General features: G+C 48.2%; 1 protein-coding gene across 19 annotated transcripts in view; it reads left to right on the top strand.

Annotated features, from left to right (window-relative positions):
* Positions 1-20,151, top strand: part of Plekha7 (pleckstrin homology domain containing A7) — a 185,389-nt gene that overhangs the window by 156,384 nt on the left and 8,854 nt on the right. For 13 of the 19 annotated variants that reach the window (XR_013112894.1, XM_076941457.1, XM_076941443.1 and 10 more), the window contains 12 exons: positions 3,845-3,925; positions 7,177-7,245; positions 7,419-7,499; positions 8,015-8,164; positions 8,659-8,760; positions 10,548-10,656; positions 10,769-10,995; positions 13,945-14,133; positions 14,219-14,336; positions 15,319-15,422; positions 16,171-16,371; positions 18,825-18,980. Coding sequence is in view for 17 of the 19 variants with exons in the window: in XM_076941457.1 (XP_076797572.1) it covers positions 3,845-3,925; positions 7,177-7,245; positions 7,419-7,499; positions 8,015-8,164; positions 8,659-8,760; positions 10,548-10,656; positions 10,769-10,995; positions 13,945-14,133; positions 14,219-14,336; positions 15,319-15,422; positions 16,171-16,371; positions 18,825-18,980 (1,587 nt within the window). In the remaining 2 variants the exon portion in view is untranslated. The remainder of the gene's footprint in view (positions 1-3,844; positions 3,926-7,176; positions 7,246-7,418; positions 7,500-8,014; positions 8,165-8,658; positions 8,761-10,547; positions 10,657-10,768; positions 10,996-13,944; positions 14,134-14,218; positions 14,337-15,318; positions 15,423-16,170; positions 16,372-18,824; positions 18,981-20,151) is intronic. The other 6 variants (XR_013112895.1, XM_034509541.2, XM_076941463.1 and 3 more) reach the window with 1 other exon arrangement.

Here is a 20,151-nt window from a genome sequence, read left to right as displayed (position 1 = left end):
CACAGACCTAGAAGAGTGGTCAACTGCAGGACACAGAGCCCAGGGTCGAGGGCCTGCAGATGATTATGTTTAAAGATGTTTAAAGCCTGCTAAGTCTAAACACGCCATTCCAATTTCCAGTGTCGGGTAGCAGTGCAGGGTGTTAAGCATGTCTTTGCTTTGCCTACCTTGATATGCTGATGTCCCCTTCACCTTTGAATTCAGGTTCCCCTCCTCCTCCAGTATCTCTGTGGAACGAGGGAGGGTCTCCATGGTAAGTGTGCCTGTGAGAAGACTCACAGCAGCAGCCACACAGATGTAGTACAGTGACAGGGAGTTAGGGTCAATTTGGGAGAAATGGAGACAGGCTGTAAAGCTCTGGTGTGTCACCATGTGTTTCCTGTGGCTCTAAAGAGGATTAAGGCAAGCAGATGGCAACTGTAGGCAGACGGTTCCGTTGGTGGAAGTGCTCTTCTGAAAGGGCTTTCTTTGTGGTGGTGAATATCCTCTCACAGGGCCACACAGACTGGAACTCCAATATGTGGATCCTATGACATGCTGGGCAGGATGTCCTTGAAATAAGGGGGATGTGGATGTAGGTACTGCAGGTAGAGACAGCACAAGAAGAGGTTCACACACCCAGGAAAGTGGATGCCCTGGGTATGAGAGACAAGCCGTGCCCCTCTAGGAGCATCCTCTCTCTATGGTACTAGCATGTTTTGGAGAGTGCTTACTCTCTTGGTGATGCCAGGGTATAAAGGACTGAGCAATGGTTAAGCTTCTCTTCTTCCTGGCAGTGTCTGGCACTTAGTTCATTTGTGGTTTAGTTCTCACAGTAACTGAGTAATAGGAATCACCGTCCCTATCCTGTTAACCAGGAACCCATGTCTCAGAGAGGTTAAGGGAGGTCTACAAAGTTCCATGGCTGGGACTGACTACAGCCCTGCATTTGTCATCTGTGGGCTGTGTTCCCATCATGGAAGTTCTGCTTCCCGGAACCTTAACTCCATTGACTGGCTGTGGTCGGGTCGCTGTTGTCCATAGCATTTTTAAAAATTATCCTTTTAGATAGTGTCTCACAGTGTTTCCCAGGCTGGTCTCAAATATCCGGGCTCAGTGATGCTCCTGGACTATGGATGTGTGCCTGTACTCCCGGCTTTGAGTTATTTTTATACAGCCGTGAAATGTATCCAGGTGAGGCTGAACAGAGTGTCTTTGGCTGCTCAGGTGATGCCTTTGTAGACACAAAAGGTTGCCTTCAACCCCAGGGAGTCCCTTGTCTCTGAGGATGAGTGTACCATTGTTGGGTTCACATCTATAGCACTGTGAGCTCTCTCTGACAGTTTGAGCCTGAGATCAGGGCTTGTCCGTTTCCAAAGTCAGCTTCTGGGGCAGTTTTTTAGGTTGCTATCTGGGGCATCAGCTATTTCTAGAACATCTAGGAACGTGATTTTAAAAATATAGATCTAAGTACGATGATACACACCTGGGGTCCCAGCTTCTTGGGGACTGAGACAAGAGGATCATTTGAGCCTGTAAATTAGACTAGGCCAGCCCACAGAACATAATGACTTTCTCCCTTTAACAAAAAAATTTTTTAAGCTGGGCATGGTGGCCTTGGGTACTGGCACTGAGAGGTAGTGGAGGGTGAATCTTTGTGAGCTTGAGGCCAGCCTAGTCTACATAGTGAGTTCTAGGACAACCAGCAAAGCTTCCCATAGAGACTGTCACAAAGAACAAACAAACTTCAGAGCCTGGCATGATGCATGCCTTTAGACCCAGCACTCAATAAGGCAGAGACAAAAGGATTGCTTCAAGTTCAAAGCCTACCTGGGCTGCATAGTTCCAGGCCAGCCAAGGATACAGAAACCCTGACTACTCAAAAATAAATAAATGAAAATAAGTATAAAAGCAGGGGTTAGAGATAAAGCAGGAATAGGTTCTTGCTACCTCATGACCTGAACCCAAGACCCATGTAGTGGAAGAGGAGAACCAAGTCCACGAGTTGTCCTCTGACCACGGCACACGCACTATAGGATGTACACACAGATGAATACGTGAATATGCTTCATTCTGTTAAGATCTCTACTGAGTTCGAACTCTTGTGCCCAGGATCCTCTGCTCAAGTCACACTCAGGTGTGACTCTTGTGCAACACTAAAAGTTGAGGTCAGCCATTCAGGAACAGAGATTACTAAGCCTGGCCATGAACTAAACCACTAGGGAATTTGGAAAATGCATGTTTTAGTTAGGGTCTCTATTGCTGTGAAGAGATAACATGACCATGGCAACTCTTACAAGGGAACACATCTCATTGGTGCTAGATTACAGTTCAGAGGTTTAGTCCATTATCACAGTGGGAAGCAGGCAGACATGGTGCTGGAGAAGGAGCTGAGAGTTCTACATCTTGAACTGCAGGCAACAGGAAGTGGTTGCCACACTGGATGTGTCTTGAACATCTGAGTTCTCAAAGCCTGCCCTGGGTGACCACTTCCTCCAACAAGGCCACATCTTCTAATAGTCTATTGGGGCCATTTTCACTCTAACCACTACAGTACACATCAGTGCTTAAGTCTTATGCTTAGAGACTCTGACTTAATTGACCAAACAATTCCTTAGGTGTTTTTAAAATACAGTGACAGTTGAGAAAGATTACCTCAAAGTGGTTGTATAGTATTTTTGTTTTGAAGCAAGGCCTCATCTATCCCAGGTTGTCCTTGGATGCCCAATGACCTTGGACTTGTATCTTTTTGCCTCTTTCTCCTAAGTACTAGGGTTTTGTCGGTACGTCTATGTCTACTTTATATGGTACTAGGTGGAGCCCAGGGCTTTGGGGATCCTAGACAAGCACAGAACCAACTGAGCTACATCTCGGAAGTGGTGGCTCTCAAGTATGGTTCCTGACCATTCACACCACCCATACCTGGGAATCTGTTAGGAATGCCAGATCTTGAATCCTAGTCCAGACCTGCTCAACAAGGCCCTCCAGGGTGGAGCCCGAGCATTCCAGGTGATTCTACACACTAAAGGTGGAGGGCTTGAGTAGGAATTCTGATGCTAAGCTGGAGATATAACTTGGGGTAAAGTACTTGTCTAGTGTACATGAGGCTCTGGGTTCCATTTCCAACACTGTAATAAATGTAAAACTTTGTTGGCTTGGGATGTGCCCACCTAGTGGGTGGAGACAGTGTTTTCTTTTTTGCATTTCTTTAATATGTCTGTGTGCATGTGTGTGTGGAGGTGTGTGTGCATGTGTTAAGGTCTGCATGTGGAGGTCAGAGACAACCTGCAAGAGCTGGTTCTCTCCTTCCACCATATGGTTCTGGGGGATTAAGCTCAGGTCCTCAGGCTCAGTGACAGCATTGCACACTGAGCCATCTCGAGGCCTGACACACTATATATAGCACTGATTGTAAGCCTTTGGATCCTCTGGTTAGGCATGAACATTTAGCTGCACCCAAGTATGGAGTTGAAGTCCGAGAAATTTCTGTTGGAAATAATTGTTAGAAATGAGATGAATGCATAAATTGAGAGTACAGTGAGGCAGGCAGGAAGAAGCAGATCTCTTCTGTCAAGCTTCCCCTCACCTTCCTGCAGCAGAACCAGGAAGGAAGTGAGCCAGGAAGTGGCCCTTGTGCATGGTCAGACCACACAGGGGCCCCCAAGCAAGCAAAGCAGGTTAGGCCAGGTCTTTAGAGGGAGTCCCTAGCTGGGAGCTCACATCACCAAAGCTTACCTGTCTTAACTGTCTGCACACCTCAGCTCTGAGGTTCCCCTTCTCCAGCCCCCAGACTGTGGCTGCTTCAAGTGTTGTCGGATGTCTCACCTGTTACGTTTTGTTGTATTTGCCTTTCTGTTTGGAACAGATTAAAAATAATGAACCTTTGATCAACGTGCTTTACAAAGTGCTGAAGAAGTCAGCACGGGGCTGTCGGCCCAGGAGAAGCGTAAGATGATCGGATCCGTGTCTCCAGGCGGGGCCATTCCATTGCTTCTGGCTCAGGGCCGGCATCATCACTTGCTTAAGCAGTTGCTCTCCTGACCGCCCCACGCTTCCTGCAAGTCATTTTGGTTGATTTTCTTTAACCCAAAGCTCTCTTCAGCATTGTGGCTGAGCCGCTCATCTGTGGTGTCCTGTGGCTCCATCTTTTGTGTTGCAGAGGGGTGGGGAGCTTGCCCGGCTTGCCACCAGCTTTTGTTGTGTCTCCATCATCACTTGTCTGCCTCCACATCCATAGGGCTGAGCATGAGTTTATGGGAGGGAACAGCAGTTGTTAACTTTAGAGAAATCTTAAATTCCACTGTCCCTACCTTTTCTGGGGACAGGATGTTAACATGCAGGTCCCAGTTTGGAACTGGATTGCCACTCTAAGTCTCCTTTGCAATGTAGCCAGCTCTTGGAGCATTCTGAGGGAGACTACAGACTGGGGGGCAGGTGTCATGTTCTGATGTAGTAGACGAGAGGTGGGGTGGCCCAGGGGCCAAGTCTCTTCCTATGTAGAGATTCTTTAAGATGAATGGGGACCTGAGGCCTTTGATATTTCTGGTGACAGATACTGGGGACATTTGTTGATGTTTTAAGTAGATAGAAATACTGTTACCACTGAGTGCAATTTAAAAAGGGAAACTTAACTGACATATACTACCTGTGTCTGTAACTGCTCATCAGAGCATCCTTTCTCTGGAACAGAGCTTAGCTGAAGGACCTCTGCAGAGTATAAGTCTTTCAGGAAGCCGGTACTCTGTCGCCTGTGACCTTTACTCCACCAGTAGCCAAACCAGCCGGTCTGATTTTGACATGTTCATGAACTCACTCAGCTAACGTTCTCCAGATCTCTTCCATATGCCAGGCCCTGGCTGAGCTTCAAGGATAGAGAGAAAATGCATCCTAGTCTCCACAGTGCCCCCCTAATGTGGTTAATATGTCTGGAGAGGAGAAATGAGCAAACATCATTATAATTTGATACTCTAAGCCCCACAGCAGTGACAGGCACCCTGTGTGAGAGGGATACACTGAAGGACACCAGACCCACACAAAAGGAAGAAAGAAAGGCAAGGACTTTGAGTTGCTAGCTCCCAACATCCTTTAAACAGCACATCAGAGAGAAAGAAAGATGCTTATTTCTTAGAAAAGAGGTAATGTGGATATCCCTGGAGGGAGAGCGAAACAAAAGGTTGGTTCCAGAGTCACTGAGGACAGCAGTAAAGGGCACACTTCAAGAGGGGACGCCACCAGAAGGCTTAATTCAGATTTTCCTTTCTCAGAATGCCTTCATGTGTAGATACCGCATTTCTTTCCTGATGGTGCTGGATAAATGAGGCGTTACTCAGTTAGATCCTCTGCCTTATTTAAGCATCAGAGACATCCTCAACAAAAAGCTTCAGGGGAAAAGGGGGAAGAGTCTACTGGGGGAAATCCCCAGAGTGCACCTAATTTTGAAAGTGATTTCTAGCTGATTAACAAGCCAAGGCCAGCATCTTCGGAGAAGAGACTAACTCACAGCCCTCCCCTTGGGGCTCCATATGTTCTAACTATGTATATACATGTTTGTATACACTTGCGTAGACCCCAAGGAATTCCATGATGCTTGCTCAGCTCTTCCCCATATGTCAGGCCTTATATTCAGGCTCTATCACAAAATAACTAAGGTCGGGGCCCCTGCCCTCTGCTATGTGACCAAACAGAAGCAGTCCTCAGCTCAAAGCAAGAAGTCATTTGACTTCTGTAGTGAGATGGCTCAATGGTTAAGAGTACTGGCTTCTCTTCAGAAGACTCAGGTTCTGTTCCCAACCTGCATAGCAACTCACATGTCTGTAACTCCAATTACCAAAAATCCAACAACCTCTTCTGGCCTCCATTGGTATATAGACCCATGCATATGATATGATACACAGACATACATGCAGAGAAAACACCATATATAGAAATAAATATTCATGCCAGGAAATGGTGGTGCACACCTTTAATCCCAGCACTTAGGAGGCAGAGGCAGGTGGATTTCTGAGTTCAAGGTCAGCCTGGTCTACAGAGTGAGTTCCAGGACAGCCAGAGATACACAGAGAAACCCTGTCTCGAAAAACCAATAAATAAATAAATACTCTTTTGAAGAAGTCATTTGATAGTGGCTTGGACTTTCTTAGTGAGGTTGTAGGGCAGTTGGGCACATGGCTGTGGTTAGTCTGAAGAGAATGATTGACAGCACTTTTGACTCCTGACTCACACTGGCAAGCTTCTTGGGCCTTCCAGATGGAGTGGGGAGAAAACAAAGGCTATCACTCCAGCAACTGTCTGTCTATCCATCCTTGGGTCCTCTGCCTAGCACACACTACCTGCCTCTGTTATGGTTTCCCTGTTCTCCGTGTTTACTGGTCAGAGCTGCAAAACAGAACAGAGAAGGGCTGTGTGACTCGAGGTGCATTAAACCTGGCCTTGCCTTGGCCACAGAAGCCCACATCCTTACAGTCTATCGAGGGAAGTGTCCAGGGAAAGAGAAGCATGAGATAGAGTTGGAATCAGCTTCTTGGGGGTCAGTGAGAGCAGGAAGGCAGCAAGCTGCCTGTTTACAGTTGACTGAGGATGTGAACTGGGATGTTCTACTGGCCTGGAGGTGTGGGTGACTTGTCCGTTGCTTTGTGGAGGTGGTAAGATAGATTGTAACTCACTTCAGTACAGCTAAGCCTTGTTATCTAGGTGTGAATCTTAAACCACTGGCTGGCTCTGACCTGAATCTCTTCCCGCTCTGGATGGATCTTTTAGTGGTGTAGGATAAGGAAGGCTGGCCTTGTCCATGAGGAAGGTGGCCTCTCAGAGACCTGAAACAGAGACCTGGTCAACAACTGGACAAACTGTGTTTGTCCCTAGGTGTAGCAGCAGGCCTCTCTTACCAATGGGGAACCTCTAAAGACTCATGGGAATGTGTCATGCTCGTTTGGGGTACACAGATGACCCTGCACTTGAGCACCTGCATTTTTTTTTTTAATTTAATAGTTCTATTAGGATCACCAACAGGTTTCAGTTTTTCTATAAAATGAAGCAGGCATTAAAACAGTGCAGATGGTGCTCAAGTTCTTGCCCATTTTGTGCCATGAGCCTCCCACCTCTGCTGAGACTTCCACATCCATCCACCATAGGACTAACCTTCCTTCCTGCTATTTGGCTCCACACACCACGTTAATCGCTAAATTGTTTACCTCCCAGATGACAGGCCGAGACCTTCTTAAGGATCGAAGTCTGAAGCCCATGAAGATCGCCGAGAGTGACATTGATGTGAGTTACCAGTGACAGGCTGGCTTCTTGGCCACCTCCTGCCCTGGACCTGGGCATCTTCCCGAAGCATTTCCATATTTTCTGGCCAGAGGCTTTCTGCTCTTATTCCCGAGGCCATGTGTCATGTTCTCACCCCCTTCCCGCAGCCCTCTCCAACTCATTCTTGCTCATAGGTCAAGCTGAGCATCTTCTGTGAACAAGACAGGATACTCCAGGACTTGGAAGACAAGATCCGAGCTCTCAAGGAGAATAAAGTATGCATCATTTCTGCATAGTAGTGGGGTGGGTGGGAGGACTGCACCCGTCTTGGCTTTGCTGACACAGTATTTGCACTCTTGTGTTAGCATTGATCAACAGGAGGGGTTAGAGGTATAACAAACTATAGAGTACTTGCCTAACATGTGTGAAGCCATGGCTTATATCCTCATATCACATAAAACAGGTATGGTTAGCATACGCCTATAAGCCTAGCACTTAGATGGTAGACTCCAAATCAGAATTTTCATCCTCAGCTATACAATGCTTGGGCCCTATTTAAAAAAAAAAAAAGCACAAAAAAAAAAAAAAAAAAAAAAAAAAAAAAAAAAAAAAAAAAAAACCAAGGGTGTTAGTTTATTCAGTCTTTTTTTTGCCTACCCTACTTTTGATCATTCAGTTCCCAAATAAAACCCATGTCTATTCCAGTGCAGTTCACCTCTTTGGCCTCAGTTGTCTGGTTCCTTGGGGGATAGCCCTCCCATCTTCTTGCTCTTGGCCCTTTCTGGAACAGGACCAGCTAGAATCTGTGCTGGAGGTACTGCACAGACAGACAGAGCAGTACCAAGACCAGCCGCAGCACCTGGAGAAGATCACTTGCCAGCAGAGGCTCCTGCAGGAGGACCTCGTCCACATCCGTGCGGAGCTCTGCAGAGAGTCCACGGTATGGAGAGGGTAAAGAGGTCACAGGCACTTCCCCTGGAGGCTGGCCATGGTTCTATTTCCATCTCCCCTGCTACTGAGATGAGGCCAGGGTGAGGACGTGACACTGGCTCCTGGTGGTGACTTATCCAGGGTATTATGTCTGACTCTATCTGTACCGTAGGCCTCTTTCCATCAGGATAGTTGAGGGAGCCCCAGTTTCTGGAGAAGTCTACACAATGTATTTATTCTAAAGATGTCAGAATTTCCACTGTTGGGGCTGTCAGTCTAGTGTGGACCTTCCTACCAGGGCAGGGAGAGAAACCGTCCTGTGGGGAAGAGTGGACAGCACAGGTGGCCAGGGTCACCTGTTCCCATCTCCTTTCTACTATGCTCTTCAAGCCTTCCCCCTCTCCCTTTGCCTAGGGGGCAGCAGGTTTTGGTGGGTGTCCTTGAGGCTGGGAGGGGACAAGGTGAGGGTGCATCTGGAGGCCAGAAGTGTTTTCTTGCCAATAGGAGATGGAAAACGCATGGAACGAGTACCTGAAGTTGGAGAAGGATGTGGAACAACTAAAGCAGACTCTGCAGGAGCAACACAGGAGAGCGTTTTTCTTCCAGGTAACCAAGAAAGAGGGTTGTTACCTCCCTCATCTCCATCACTAGCCTGTTAGGGCTGTGACTGCCAAGCAGCTTTCCCAAGCACTACCTTAGCAGGGAGCTCTTTGCTCTCAGGGCCTAATTCTCAGTGTTTGGGAAAGAGCTGATCCTTTAAAAGAGCAGAGCCGAGAGGAACCCAGTTTAGTCCCTGTACCCACCTGGAGCGCACTTTGAAGGTCAAGGGCGAGTTTCTCCTGGATTCCCTAAGCAGGAAGTCCAGCCTGTCTTGCTTCTGGTAGTCACTGGATGGCCTGAGGAGAAAGTGTGACTCAGTCCCTGGAGTCTCCTCTCATTTATGCTCACTTGTGTTTCGGAAGCCAGGCTGGCTGATCCTGATCTCTGTGGTCCCTGGCCACATTGGAAGAAATGGCTTTAGCTTAAAGTCAGAATATTCAGAGGGCAGAGTGGTGAACACCTTTAATCCCAAGTTTGGAAAGCAGAGGCAATCAGATCTCTGAGTTCAAGGCCAGGAATAGACAGAGGGAAAAGAAAAAAGTCAGGATATTCTAGCTGGCTTGTGCTCTCATATTGTAGTAAGCATCAGGCTTCTACTCCACCCTCAAAAGTTTTAAAGTAGAAAATGGCCTGTTTTCCAACTCTACTGCAGCTCTGTCTCTTCTTGGGGCTCTGACATAGATTTGGTGTGTTTGAATTCAGCAAGTGTTCCTGGAGGCTTCTTTTGCACAGGACACCACGCTGTGCCACTTTGAGACCTGGACTTGCTAAATGATGATGGGATTCTGATCTAGGTTTTTCTTTCGGGTCACTTAGGGAATGTGTGAACTCTGGATGTCCCCCTCACCCTAGGAAACCAAGGAACTTCTCTGGGGAATTTTGTTTTTCCTTTTCCCATGGACCTACTATCACCGACTCACTCATAGGTGGCTCTGAGAGGTGCTGAGGACAGTGTGGAGACTCTTGCCTCTGGTTCAGGGATGCCCTCGGAGAATCCCTAGACTATGTCTTTCCCCCACTGTTATCCCCCACCTTCATTAGAAACAACATTCCATAATACTTACTGTAATGGCTTGAACATACTGAGTGACTACTGTTGCTAAAATATTCCCATGGTTGTTTCTGGTTGTTGCTGATGTAGATCTGTAGCCCATGGCTTTTTGAGAAAGGTCTCACTGCATAACCCAGGCTGGCCTTTAACTTGAAATGCTAATCTTAATTCTTTTTTTTTTTTTTTTTTTTATAAAGCTAAGGGTTCATCATGTAGCCCTGGCTGGCCTCCAACTATGTAAGCCAGAACTGCCTCTGCCTCCTGAGAGCTGGCAGTAAGGGTGTGTGCCACCACACCAGGCATCCCAACTGTGTTTAAGAGTACACTTGAGCAGTGTAAGTCTGTTCATATGTTGTGCAGTGATATTCCTAAATTTTTCGTCTCGTGAAACTGAAAATCTGTTCTCTTCCCCCTCCCCTCCTCTGGCCCAGGCTTCCCCTGTTCTTTCCCATCTCTGTGAGACTGACCAGGTGTTGCATGCATCATTTAAGTTCATCCTATGCTGTTGGAGACGATCTATTTTTTTAAGTTAGGTAAAGTAGGCCAGTTGAGCTGGTGAACACTGCTTACCACCCCAGCATCCCTCACTGGTCTGCTTCTCAAGCAGACTTTGAGTGAGCTCTGGCAGGTTTCAAAGGTTCTGCACCCCTATGGTAAAGAACTCTGACTAAAGACAAATCCTCAGAAGAAACTTTTAGTAAGGAGCCAAGAAGATCCTGAACCAGCCCCCTGTGTTCCCCAGGAGAAGTCACAGATACAGAAGGATCTGTGGAGGATTGAAGATGTCATGGCAGGCCTGAGTGTGAATAAAGAGAATTACAGAGTCCTGGTGGGATCTGTCAAAAATCCAGGTAAGACAGTCAACCACCTTCCTGGTGTAGGACACGGAGAGGCAGGTGGAATGGCTCATGCACTGAGACAGTCTTCATTCCACCCTTGTATTGTTTCTGCCCATACCCTCAGAAAGAAAAACGGTGCCTTTGTTCCCTCACCCATCTGTGCCTTCACTCTCTCCATCTGAGAGCAAGCCGGCCCTGCAGCCCAGCCCTCCCACCAGCCCTGTGCGGACACCTCTGGAGGTCCGACTCTTTCCGCAGCTGCAGACCTATGTGCCATACCGACCTCATCCGCCCCAGCTGAGGAAAGTGATGTCTCCTCTGCAGTCACCAACCAAGGCAAAGCCTCAGGCGGTAAGCTATGGCAACTAGGAGCTGAGGGCATGCTGAATGACTTCCTGCAGAGATAGGAACACAAGTCTAGTCACCTCACATAAGGCACTGATGACATACCAGAGAAATGACTCCACCCAAGTACAGCTTGGTGACCAGTGAGTTTATTGGGGTTCTTTACAGCAGGGGTGAAGTGTGACTTACAGCAACATGAGTGACTCCTAACACCTGCATCGTTGCAGAGTCTGCCTCAGCATGGGTAATGGCTCATAAAAGCTGCATTGGCAGAATCTCTGGTTTTGCTGCATTTTGAGGTCTCCTGCCCAAAGCCCAATGTGAGGTGCAGACCAGAGCAGCCTTGATGGAGAGGAGGCTGCTGATGTGCAGCAAGGTGCCTAGCAGCCAGAGCTGGGCACAGAGGGAGAGGTGCCAGACTGGGAGCCAGGGCACTGAGATTCCAGTCCTCAGTTTTTCGCTGGGTCCTTGGCAAGTCTCTCATTTTTCTGAGCTACTTCAGTTTTCTCTGGAATGTATGATGGAATCTGGGGCCTCTGGAAAAGCAGTCAGTGTTGACAGCCTCAGTTTTATTATTTTTGTATGGTTGTTTGCTTGTTTTAGATATTCACCTGTGTGTAACAGAAATAACTGGGGCTAGAGAGATGGCTCTGCAGTTAAGAACACTGATTGCTCTGGCAGAGGACCTGGGTTCAATCCCCAGCACCTGTATGGCAGCTCACAACTGTCTGTAACTCCAGTTCCAGGGAATCTGATGCCTTTTGGCATTGAGCATTTATGTTCATAGACATGCATGCAGGCAAAATACTCATACACATAAAATAAAAATAAATATCAAATTTGTTTTTTGTTTTTCAAGACAAGGTTTTTCTGTGTAGCCTTGGCTATACTGGAATTCACTTTGTGGACCAGGCTGGCCTTGAACTCACAGAGATTTGCCTTCTTCTGCCTTCTGGGTGCTGAGATTAAAGGCGTGTGCCACCACCACCTGCCTTCAATTTTTTTTTTTTTTTTTAATGAAATATCTGAGGCTTGACAGATAGCTCAATGATTGAGAGCACTTGCTGCTTTTGAGAGGATGGAGGTTTGGTTCTCCGCACCAGCAGCAGGTGGTGTGATCACCTATAACTCCAGCACCAGGAGATCTGAAGCCTCTGGCTTCTGAGGACATTTTCCCTCATATGCACACACTCACATGTGGACACATGCACCTACATATAATGCAAGGTTTTTATTAAAATATCCATTCTGAAAATTGACATTAAAATGTGTCAGTGAATCATAATCAGGCCACCATCGTTGCTATGCCAACACCAATAAGCAAAGTGTGGCCATCACAAGAAGGCCTCCAACCTCATGGCTGCCGGTGGTCTTGCCATCTGTATAGTTCCCTGGCCCGTTTATTTCCTTGTCTCTCCATGTTTGCATCCCTACTCACTTGAATTATGCCAGGATAGAACACAGCTATTCTGTGTCTTCTACCCCGTGCAGTTCACCAGTCCTGTTGAGTGCAGAGACCCCACATTGTTTCCTTAACTTACTACCATTTTAAAAACTAGAAATGGTCTCAGCATGGTGGTGGTACATGCCTCTAATCCTGGCAGAGGCTGGTAAATCTCTGATTTCTAGGCCAGTCAGGGCTTAATAGAGAAACTCTGTCTAAAAAACAAAAACAAAAACAAAACCTGAATAAATAAATAAAAAAGAAAAACCAGTCATGGGTAATTTCAAAGAACACAGGAACAAGAACCACAGAGAAAGTGTCTAAGAAAACACCCCCCAACTACCCTATCTCTAGCCATTCTCTTCAATCACAGACAATGGGTATTCTGGGCTTATCCTTGTGGAGAGCCTTCTGGACACTGGTGATTCTAATGGCTTGTCAGGGTTGGAAACTGCTGATTCGAGGGAGCCTGTGCCTGTCTTAGGCAGGTGGCTTGCCTTTTGCCCACCAAGGAAGTGCTTACTTTCAAAGGCTGCAGATAGGAGACCAGTGAGGTGGCTCAGCGGGTAAAGGCACTCACGGCCAAGCCTAACCTGAGTTAGAAACCCCAAGACCCACATGGAAGCAGAGAAGAACAGATTCCCACATGTTGCCTTTGGCAGCCTGCATTTGCACGCCATGGCATGTATATGCCCACACGCGTGCACACAGACACACACGTACAAACACACTGTGAAATCCTGAAATAGAAGGTCAGACTAGAGTAAGGAAGAGAGAGTTAAGGAGGAAGAGATACAGCTGTCATCAGGGAGTGAATTTTCTTGGCAATCAGGTCTCCTGGCATGGAAGAACTACAGTCCTCAAGAACCCAGCAAGTACATTGAGTACCAAGGAGACTGGCCTTGTCCCCTTCCTCCCAGGAAGTGAGCAACCGCCTCTCCTGCTCCCTCCTCAGTCCACTAGTCTGAAAGGAGAGACTTTGTAAGAAGGTTAATTTCCAGGAAAAATAACAGGATGCTGACTGATAAACAGATTCCCTCCTTCCCCGCCCCTGACACACACACACACACACACACACACACACACACATACACACACACACAAGACCCAGGTCTATGTGTGGTGCCACCTGGAGTCTGCTCAGGCTGAACACTGTAGGGCTGGTAGATGTCTGACCCGGGAGTGGGTGCTGTCACTATCTGAGAAGTAGTAGTCAGCATCCTACCTCCCCTGCTATACATGCTGAGGAAGCAAGTGTCATTTGACACTGCCAAGAACGTAGATCCAGGACACCAAGTGCTGGAGCTGGGGACACACTGTCACCGGTAGCACTTTGAAACTAGAAAGTATGTCATATCAAAGAGAAGAGTTGGAATGGAGGTGCCCCCTCAGCTTCCTTGGCTAGAGTAGTAATTTGCGTCTGAAGTGGCTGACCCATAGCAGTGCCTCGTAAGAGCACCCCCTTCAATTCCATCCCTCTGGACACTGGATCTGGTTCTCTTTCTGAACAGGAAGACGAGGCACCTCCCAGGCCACCACTTCCTGAACTCTACAGCCCAGAGGACCAGCCCCCGGCCGTGCCGCCTCTGCCAAGAGAAGCCACCATCATTCGGCACACGTCTGTGCGTGGACTGAAACGACAGTCGGATGAGAGGAAGAGGGACCGGGAGCAGGGCCAGTGTGTGAACGGGGACTTGAAGGTGAGCTGTGAAGACCAGGCGTGTCCACTGAGTGGAAGGGGTGGTGTGACACTAGTGACTTGATAGCCTCAGACTCTGTCCACAGGTGGAGCTCCGGTCCTACGTGAGTGAGCCAGAGCTGGCCAGCCTCAGTGGGGACGTGCCTCAGCCCTCTCTAGGCCTCGTGGGCTCTGAGAGCAGGTACCAGACGCTGCCAGGTAGAGGTAAGGCAAGACTCTGTGAATTCTTCAGGAATCTCACTCTTGCACACACTCACAACTTCTACCCAGACCTCAGATCCTGGCCTGCAGCTTGGATCTAGCTATGATTGTTGAGAGCGAGGACTGGTCTGACTTCAGGAGTAGTTTGGTTTTCCTCCCCCTTTTTGGCTCCAAGAGCAACAACAGTGATTGCCTTAAAGTCTGACACAGTTGAACTGTTCTGTATGAACCTCATTCACACTCAACAGTGCTGGTAGGCAGGTGCTGTTAGGATTCCCATTTTAGAGATCAAGAAAGGGAGGCAGGGGCTGGAAAGACTGTTTAGTGGTTAAGAGTGCTGACTGCTCTTTCAGAGGACCCAAGTTCAATTCCCAGCATCTACATGGTGGTTCACAACTGTCCACATAACTCTTGCATGTTATACACACACACACACACACACACACACACACATCCAATACCCATAGATAAAGTTAAGGTAAAAGAAATTAAACAACTGCCAGTTAGCTGATCACAGAGGGGGCACCAATCTCAGAGCTCTGGCTCCAGATCATGGCAGCCTTCAGGCTGGGGTGCTGGGAACCAGCAACGAGGTCATAGCAGACCTGTGTCAGCCTAAGACTCAGGGAGTCCTTTCTTCAGTCTCTTCACTGTGCTCCCTGTTTATCCCTAGCTGGATTCTCCATGAGGCAGAAGGATGGAGGTTCTTGTATCCCTTTCTGCCTGCTGTGAGCCCCGCACTTCTTGCATGGAAGCAGAGCTAGGGCGGTGCACAGCTCTGTAGGACCAAAGGCCACCCAGGCCAATCCTCTTCTCTCTGTGTGTCCTGCCTCATCTAGGCCCAAGGAGGAAAGACCAGGACTAGGGGGTTGTTTGCAGGGCTCTTTGGTCCCTCAGGAGAGGGGTGTGTGTGAGGGTGATTAGGGAGACTTGGCGTTTGTCCAGCTACAGCACACATACACCTGAGTCTGTCTTCCTTGCTAAGGGCTCTCGGGCTCCACGTCCAGGCTCCAGCAGTCGTCCACTATTGCTCCCTATGTCACCCTCCGGAGGGGTCTGAATGCCGAAAACAACAGTGCGACCTTCTCTGTAAGTGGCCATGGGATGTGGAGGGGCTCACACTCCATAGAAGGAAGGGGCCCTGGGGTAGCAGTGACCAGGAAGCCATGGGAACTTAGAATCGTCGTCATCGTAGTCTTCTTCTCCTCCTCTTCCTCCTCCTTCTTCTTCTTCCCCTCTCTCTCTCTCTCTCTCTCTCTCTCTCTCTCTCTCTCTCTTTCTCTCTCTCTTTCTCTTTCTCTCTTACACACACACACACCACTCACCAAAAAGGCCATCTTTATTTTCTGATGACTGCCAAGCCTATAAAGGCCATGAGAAGTCCAAAAGACCTGTACCCTAGGTTCACCCTGGAGTGCAGATTGTCAACTCAGCTGGGTAGGCCCAGCCTTGGTCAGCCTCTGCCCAGAAAACTCATTAGGATGAGGAGCATTGGGTAACTAGAAGAAGTGATTTTCTGTGGCTAAGATGAACCCAAAGAGACTACGCAGGGAGAGGTCAGGGGTGTGGCTTAATTGGTAGATCGTTTGCCTAGCATGTGCAAGCCCCTGGGTTTGATTGATTGATCCCCACCCAGCACTGCATAAATCAGGTTTAATTGTCAACACCTGGAATCCCAGCATTTGGGAGGAACAGCTGGGAGGGTCAGGAGTTTAAGGTTGTCCTTGGCCAAGTAGTGAATTAAGGCCAGCCTAGGCTACCTGAGACCCTGCATTAGAAGCAGGAAGGAGCAATGCCTCTCACCCCACATCTATTCTGTGTCTCACTTCCTCCTCAGAGACCCAAGAGTGCCTTGGAGCGCCTGTACTCAGGAGACCACCAGCGGGGCAAGATGAGTGCAGAGGAGCAGTTGGAGCGGATGAAGCGACACCAGAAGGCTCTGGTCCGGGAGCGCAAGAGGACCCTGAGCCAAGGAGAGAGGACGGGTCTGCTCTCAGCCCGATACCTCAGCCAGCCACTGCCTGGAGATCTTGGCTCAGTATGTTAGTGGGGGCTGGGACAGAGGCCAGAACTTCCCCAAGTCCCCCAAGCAGACACACGTCACCTCCCAGGGTGACTTACATGGTTAAGAGAACATCCCGAGGGGCTGCTTGTCCACAACCCCAGCTGCACGTGTGAGCTGGCCAGAGGATGACCGGAAAACAGAGTAGTGGGGAGAATCTAGCAACAGAGGCCTCATCCTCTCTCCACACTAAGTGAGAGGAGGCTCTGGGCTGAATTAAGGACTTGAGAATGTAGGATTCAAGGAGTAGAGGAAGATGGAGAGGAACGGTGTGATGTGCAAGTCAACCACACAGCCTCCTAATCCCCCAGGCAGATACTGCAGCCTGGGAGACAACTGAATAAGGGTTGGCGTCCCCAACCCTGAGGTGCTGGTGGTCTCCCACAGCCCGCAGTGCTGAGGCCTCAGGTACTCGGGAGGGCTGGGGAAATTGGTGCTGCCCCTGATGACTGACACTGCACCTGCCCACGGTTGCCTTAGGCCCATTGTGGGGACATTCCATTTGGCTTTTGGGTTTGGAGCCTCCAGTTCCCCAGCCCTCTAGCCTGACTGCTCCCTCCCTCATTCATTGCACAAGCTCCTATGCTTTTAGTGTCCGCTGCTCATTGCCTCTAATCCTGCCTGATTGTCTTTACAGACATTCTGAATTGGTACTGGCCCCTCTCTAACTGGCCAGTGCTGTCTCTGACCAGGCTTATACTAGCAGCTCACGGCTCCCTAGCCTAGCAGGCATTCCTAGGTGTGGCTTACCTTTCCACTGCTCTGCTTTGTGTAGGCCAACTGACTGGTAATTTACTCATCCCAAAAGCTGCTCTGTGAGGACCACAGTCATTAGCAGAAGTCTGGGCATTGGGGATTTACTGACTCCATGCCTTATACTGGACAGTAAACATCAACTTTAGAGAGTGCATAGTCTGAGGCCATTTGATGGTAATTCCTCCTATCTGATCCTACGATTCCTTATGGAAAAGCTTTTGTAATTCTGATTTAGTAACTTGAACAGATAGCAAAATAAACTGTATTCAGAGGGCCTCTCTGCAGCTGTTAGTCACCAAATGACTAGAATAATGTCTTTAAAAGCTATAAACCCATTAACTTTTAAGTATTATAAGTAAACATCATATGGCGTAACCTGACTTTCTACAACCTGCTGTCTGGAATAGAGAGAGTATTTCAGAACCATAACTCCAATACCTTGTACTTTTTCTTGGGAGTGGGGGGAAGGCTTGTGTAAGTCTCATCAACGCCAATAAAAATGTTGCTTCCCATGACGGATTGGCGTGGTTCTTCCACAGGGTATTTGCAGAGTGCGGTGAACTTTTGCTGTTTGTGGAAGCAATCAGGCTGGGTTTAAATGAGGACTTGTCTCTTTTTGAGCACTTGTGAGCATGTAAGGAATTGTGTGTTTTCTTTGTGAACCATTAAATTTATCCCTGAACTTCAGTTAGCCTAAGTCTTCCAAACTAATTGGAAAACCATCACCTCACACACTTCTATTGGTTTGCTATGGAGAACCTGAGCTTGTGCATGAATGTGTGGAACGTGCTGACATGGCGATGGGCTTGGGGGCCCTGGTGGGGTGTGAAGCATCTTTGGCTGCTGGGGTATTGTGAGGTGAATGGAGTAAGATGGAGGAGGTAACCTGAGGCATAAGTATCAGCTCATCCTCACAAGAGAGTCCTTTGTTCTTTTAAGGTCAGAGGTCTGAAGTGAACAGGAAGCCATCTTGGAACTGTGCAGATGTGCTTGGGTAGATTTTTCCTTCCTGGAATGAGAAATTGATACAAAGTTGCCACTGTGAAACAGCCTTGGAGCTATTCCATCTGATCTCACTTTTAGTTTGTTTTCTAGTTTAAGGAAAATGTCTTACCTCAAATGGTTACCATTTCCCACAGCAGTTTGCTACACTGATGGCCAACCAACTCCTTGGAACTGATTGGAACTCTCTACCAACGCTGGGATGTAGGTTCAGCAACTCTGCACCAGACCTTCCCTGAACTCCTAGCAGAGAGGTCATCCCTAAGAGCTTGAAGGCTGTGAAGGGCTTATTTTTTTCCCCACTGTTGGTACATCTGCCCAGAGTGTATGGCTCCTAAACCAGAAGGCTTTGGAGGGAGGGGTATTTAAGAGGGGCAGGTCGCCCTCTTACACCTGGGAACATTTTGGATGCCTGTGGACAACTGTCATGGGTCTTTCTCCAGAATGCTGAGGATGCACGTTAGAATACTCAAGGTCCTAGATCAGAGCACAGCCAGCAGTGTGGAAGAGGCCACAGGACAACAGCAGAGGCCTTGTTTTCAGTTACACACACAGCTATGACACTTACCTAATGTCTCAAAAGTCCATCTTCCCAGGACCCCAGGCCTCAGGGCCCTGTGTGGCTCTTTAATGGGTCGGGAAGTGAGGCTAACCCTCTCCTCTGTTGCCAGTGGAAGCGAGAACAAGATTTTGACCTGCAGTTGCTGGAGCGGGCTGCGCAAGGAGACAGAAAAGACAAAGAGGAGGGCTGGCTGAAAGTGCAAGCCACACCTGTCATGGAGTTGGACCTGGAGCCACAAGACTATGACTTGGATATCAACAAAGAGGTGAGGATAGGGGCTTCCTTCATGCTGTCTAGAAGTACCAGGCAGGGTTTGGCTTCACTGTTCTCCAAGAAGGTAGATACATGAACGGAGGCTTGAGACCAAAAAGGCGCCAGTGTTCTTATTAATGTTTAAGCCTATTTCTGTAATTGGGAGCAAATTGTGCCCATTCCTTAATGGTGATCTGGGAGAATTAAGTGACTAAGCATGTTCCCAAGAGGATTAAAAAATGTTCCCTGGATCATTAGTGGTGGCCCTTGAAAATGACCTCTTAGTCAGACTGTAACTATCCTACATGGTGGGAAAATACAGGACAGGTCTGAAAAGTCACTGGAGACATTTCCAGCCAGGACTGGAGCCAATTTCGGTCTGAACTCTTCTGCTGCCCTCTGGTGGCTCATGTGCCTCATGACAGGTCAGGCCTAGGAAAGCAAAGCAAGAGAAAGGTAGGGAGGGAGTGCCTGAGTGCCAGTCAGAGTCTTGTAGACATCTCTGGTCACCTTTGGTCTGTGGGCAGTGTGTCCTTTGTGTCCCTAGCGCTGAGATGACACACAGTAGATATGCTACAAATGTCTGCTGATGACATTGCTGTATGGATTTTTCAGTGCCCTAAAACATTTGCATGGGAATTTGGCCTGCCTCATTTTTCCCAGGTGTAGGCTGAGTTTAGGTCTGTCTGACTTGGACAGAGCCTCAAGTGCCTTACTGGGAGGCAGAGGGGAGGGGGGCGGGGGTGTGTGCCACTGTTGTTATGTGTTAAAATCTGGGTTTCACACATGCCAAGTACATAGAACTATATACCTAGCCCTCTTGTTTTCCAGAGACAGGGCAGATTCATTTACAAGTTGGTTTTGTTTTTTGGGGTTTTTTTTGTTTGTTTGTTTTTGGAATGTTTATGGATTCATGGGGAGAGGGGCCTCTGAGAACAAAGAGAACACTGTGGGTAAGTTGGTGTTTGAGTTTCTGAGTCTTTGGTTCTCGAAGTCAGTAAATCCAGCCTCCTGGCCCCAGGCCTTTTCATCTGACAACCTAAACAGTGGGAGCCAACAGTCTGGGCTTTCTTATTCACAAAGGACCTCCATGTGCTATCTTGACAATGCAAGGATGCCCTCTGCTGGCCTGACAGCCCCTGGGAAAATGTCTTTCCTTATCTCTAAGCCAATTCCTCCTGCTA

The sequence above is a fragment of the Arvicanthis niloticus genome, chromosome 1 (genome assembly GCF_011762505.2).
Source record: "Arvicanthis niloticus isolate mArvNil1 chromosome 1, mArvNil1.pat.X, whole genome shotgun sequence".
Lineage (NCBI taxonomy): Eukaryota > Metazoa > Chordata > Mammalia > Rodentia > Muridae > Arvicanthis > Arvicanthis niloticus.
Note: the sequence above shows the minus strand (reverse complement) of the source record. Positions and strands in the feature narration are given on the sequence as shown.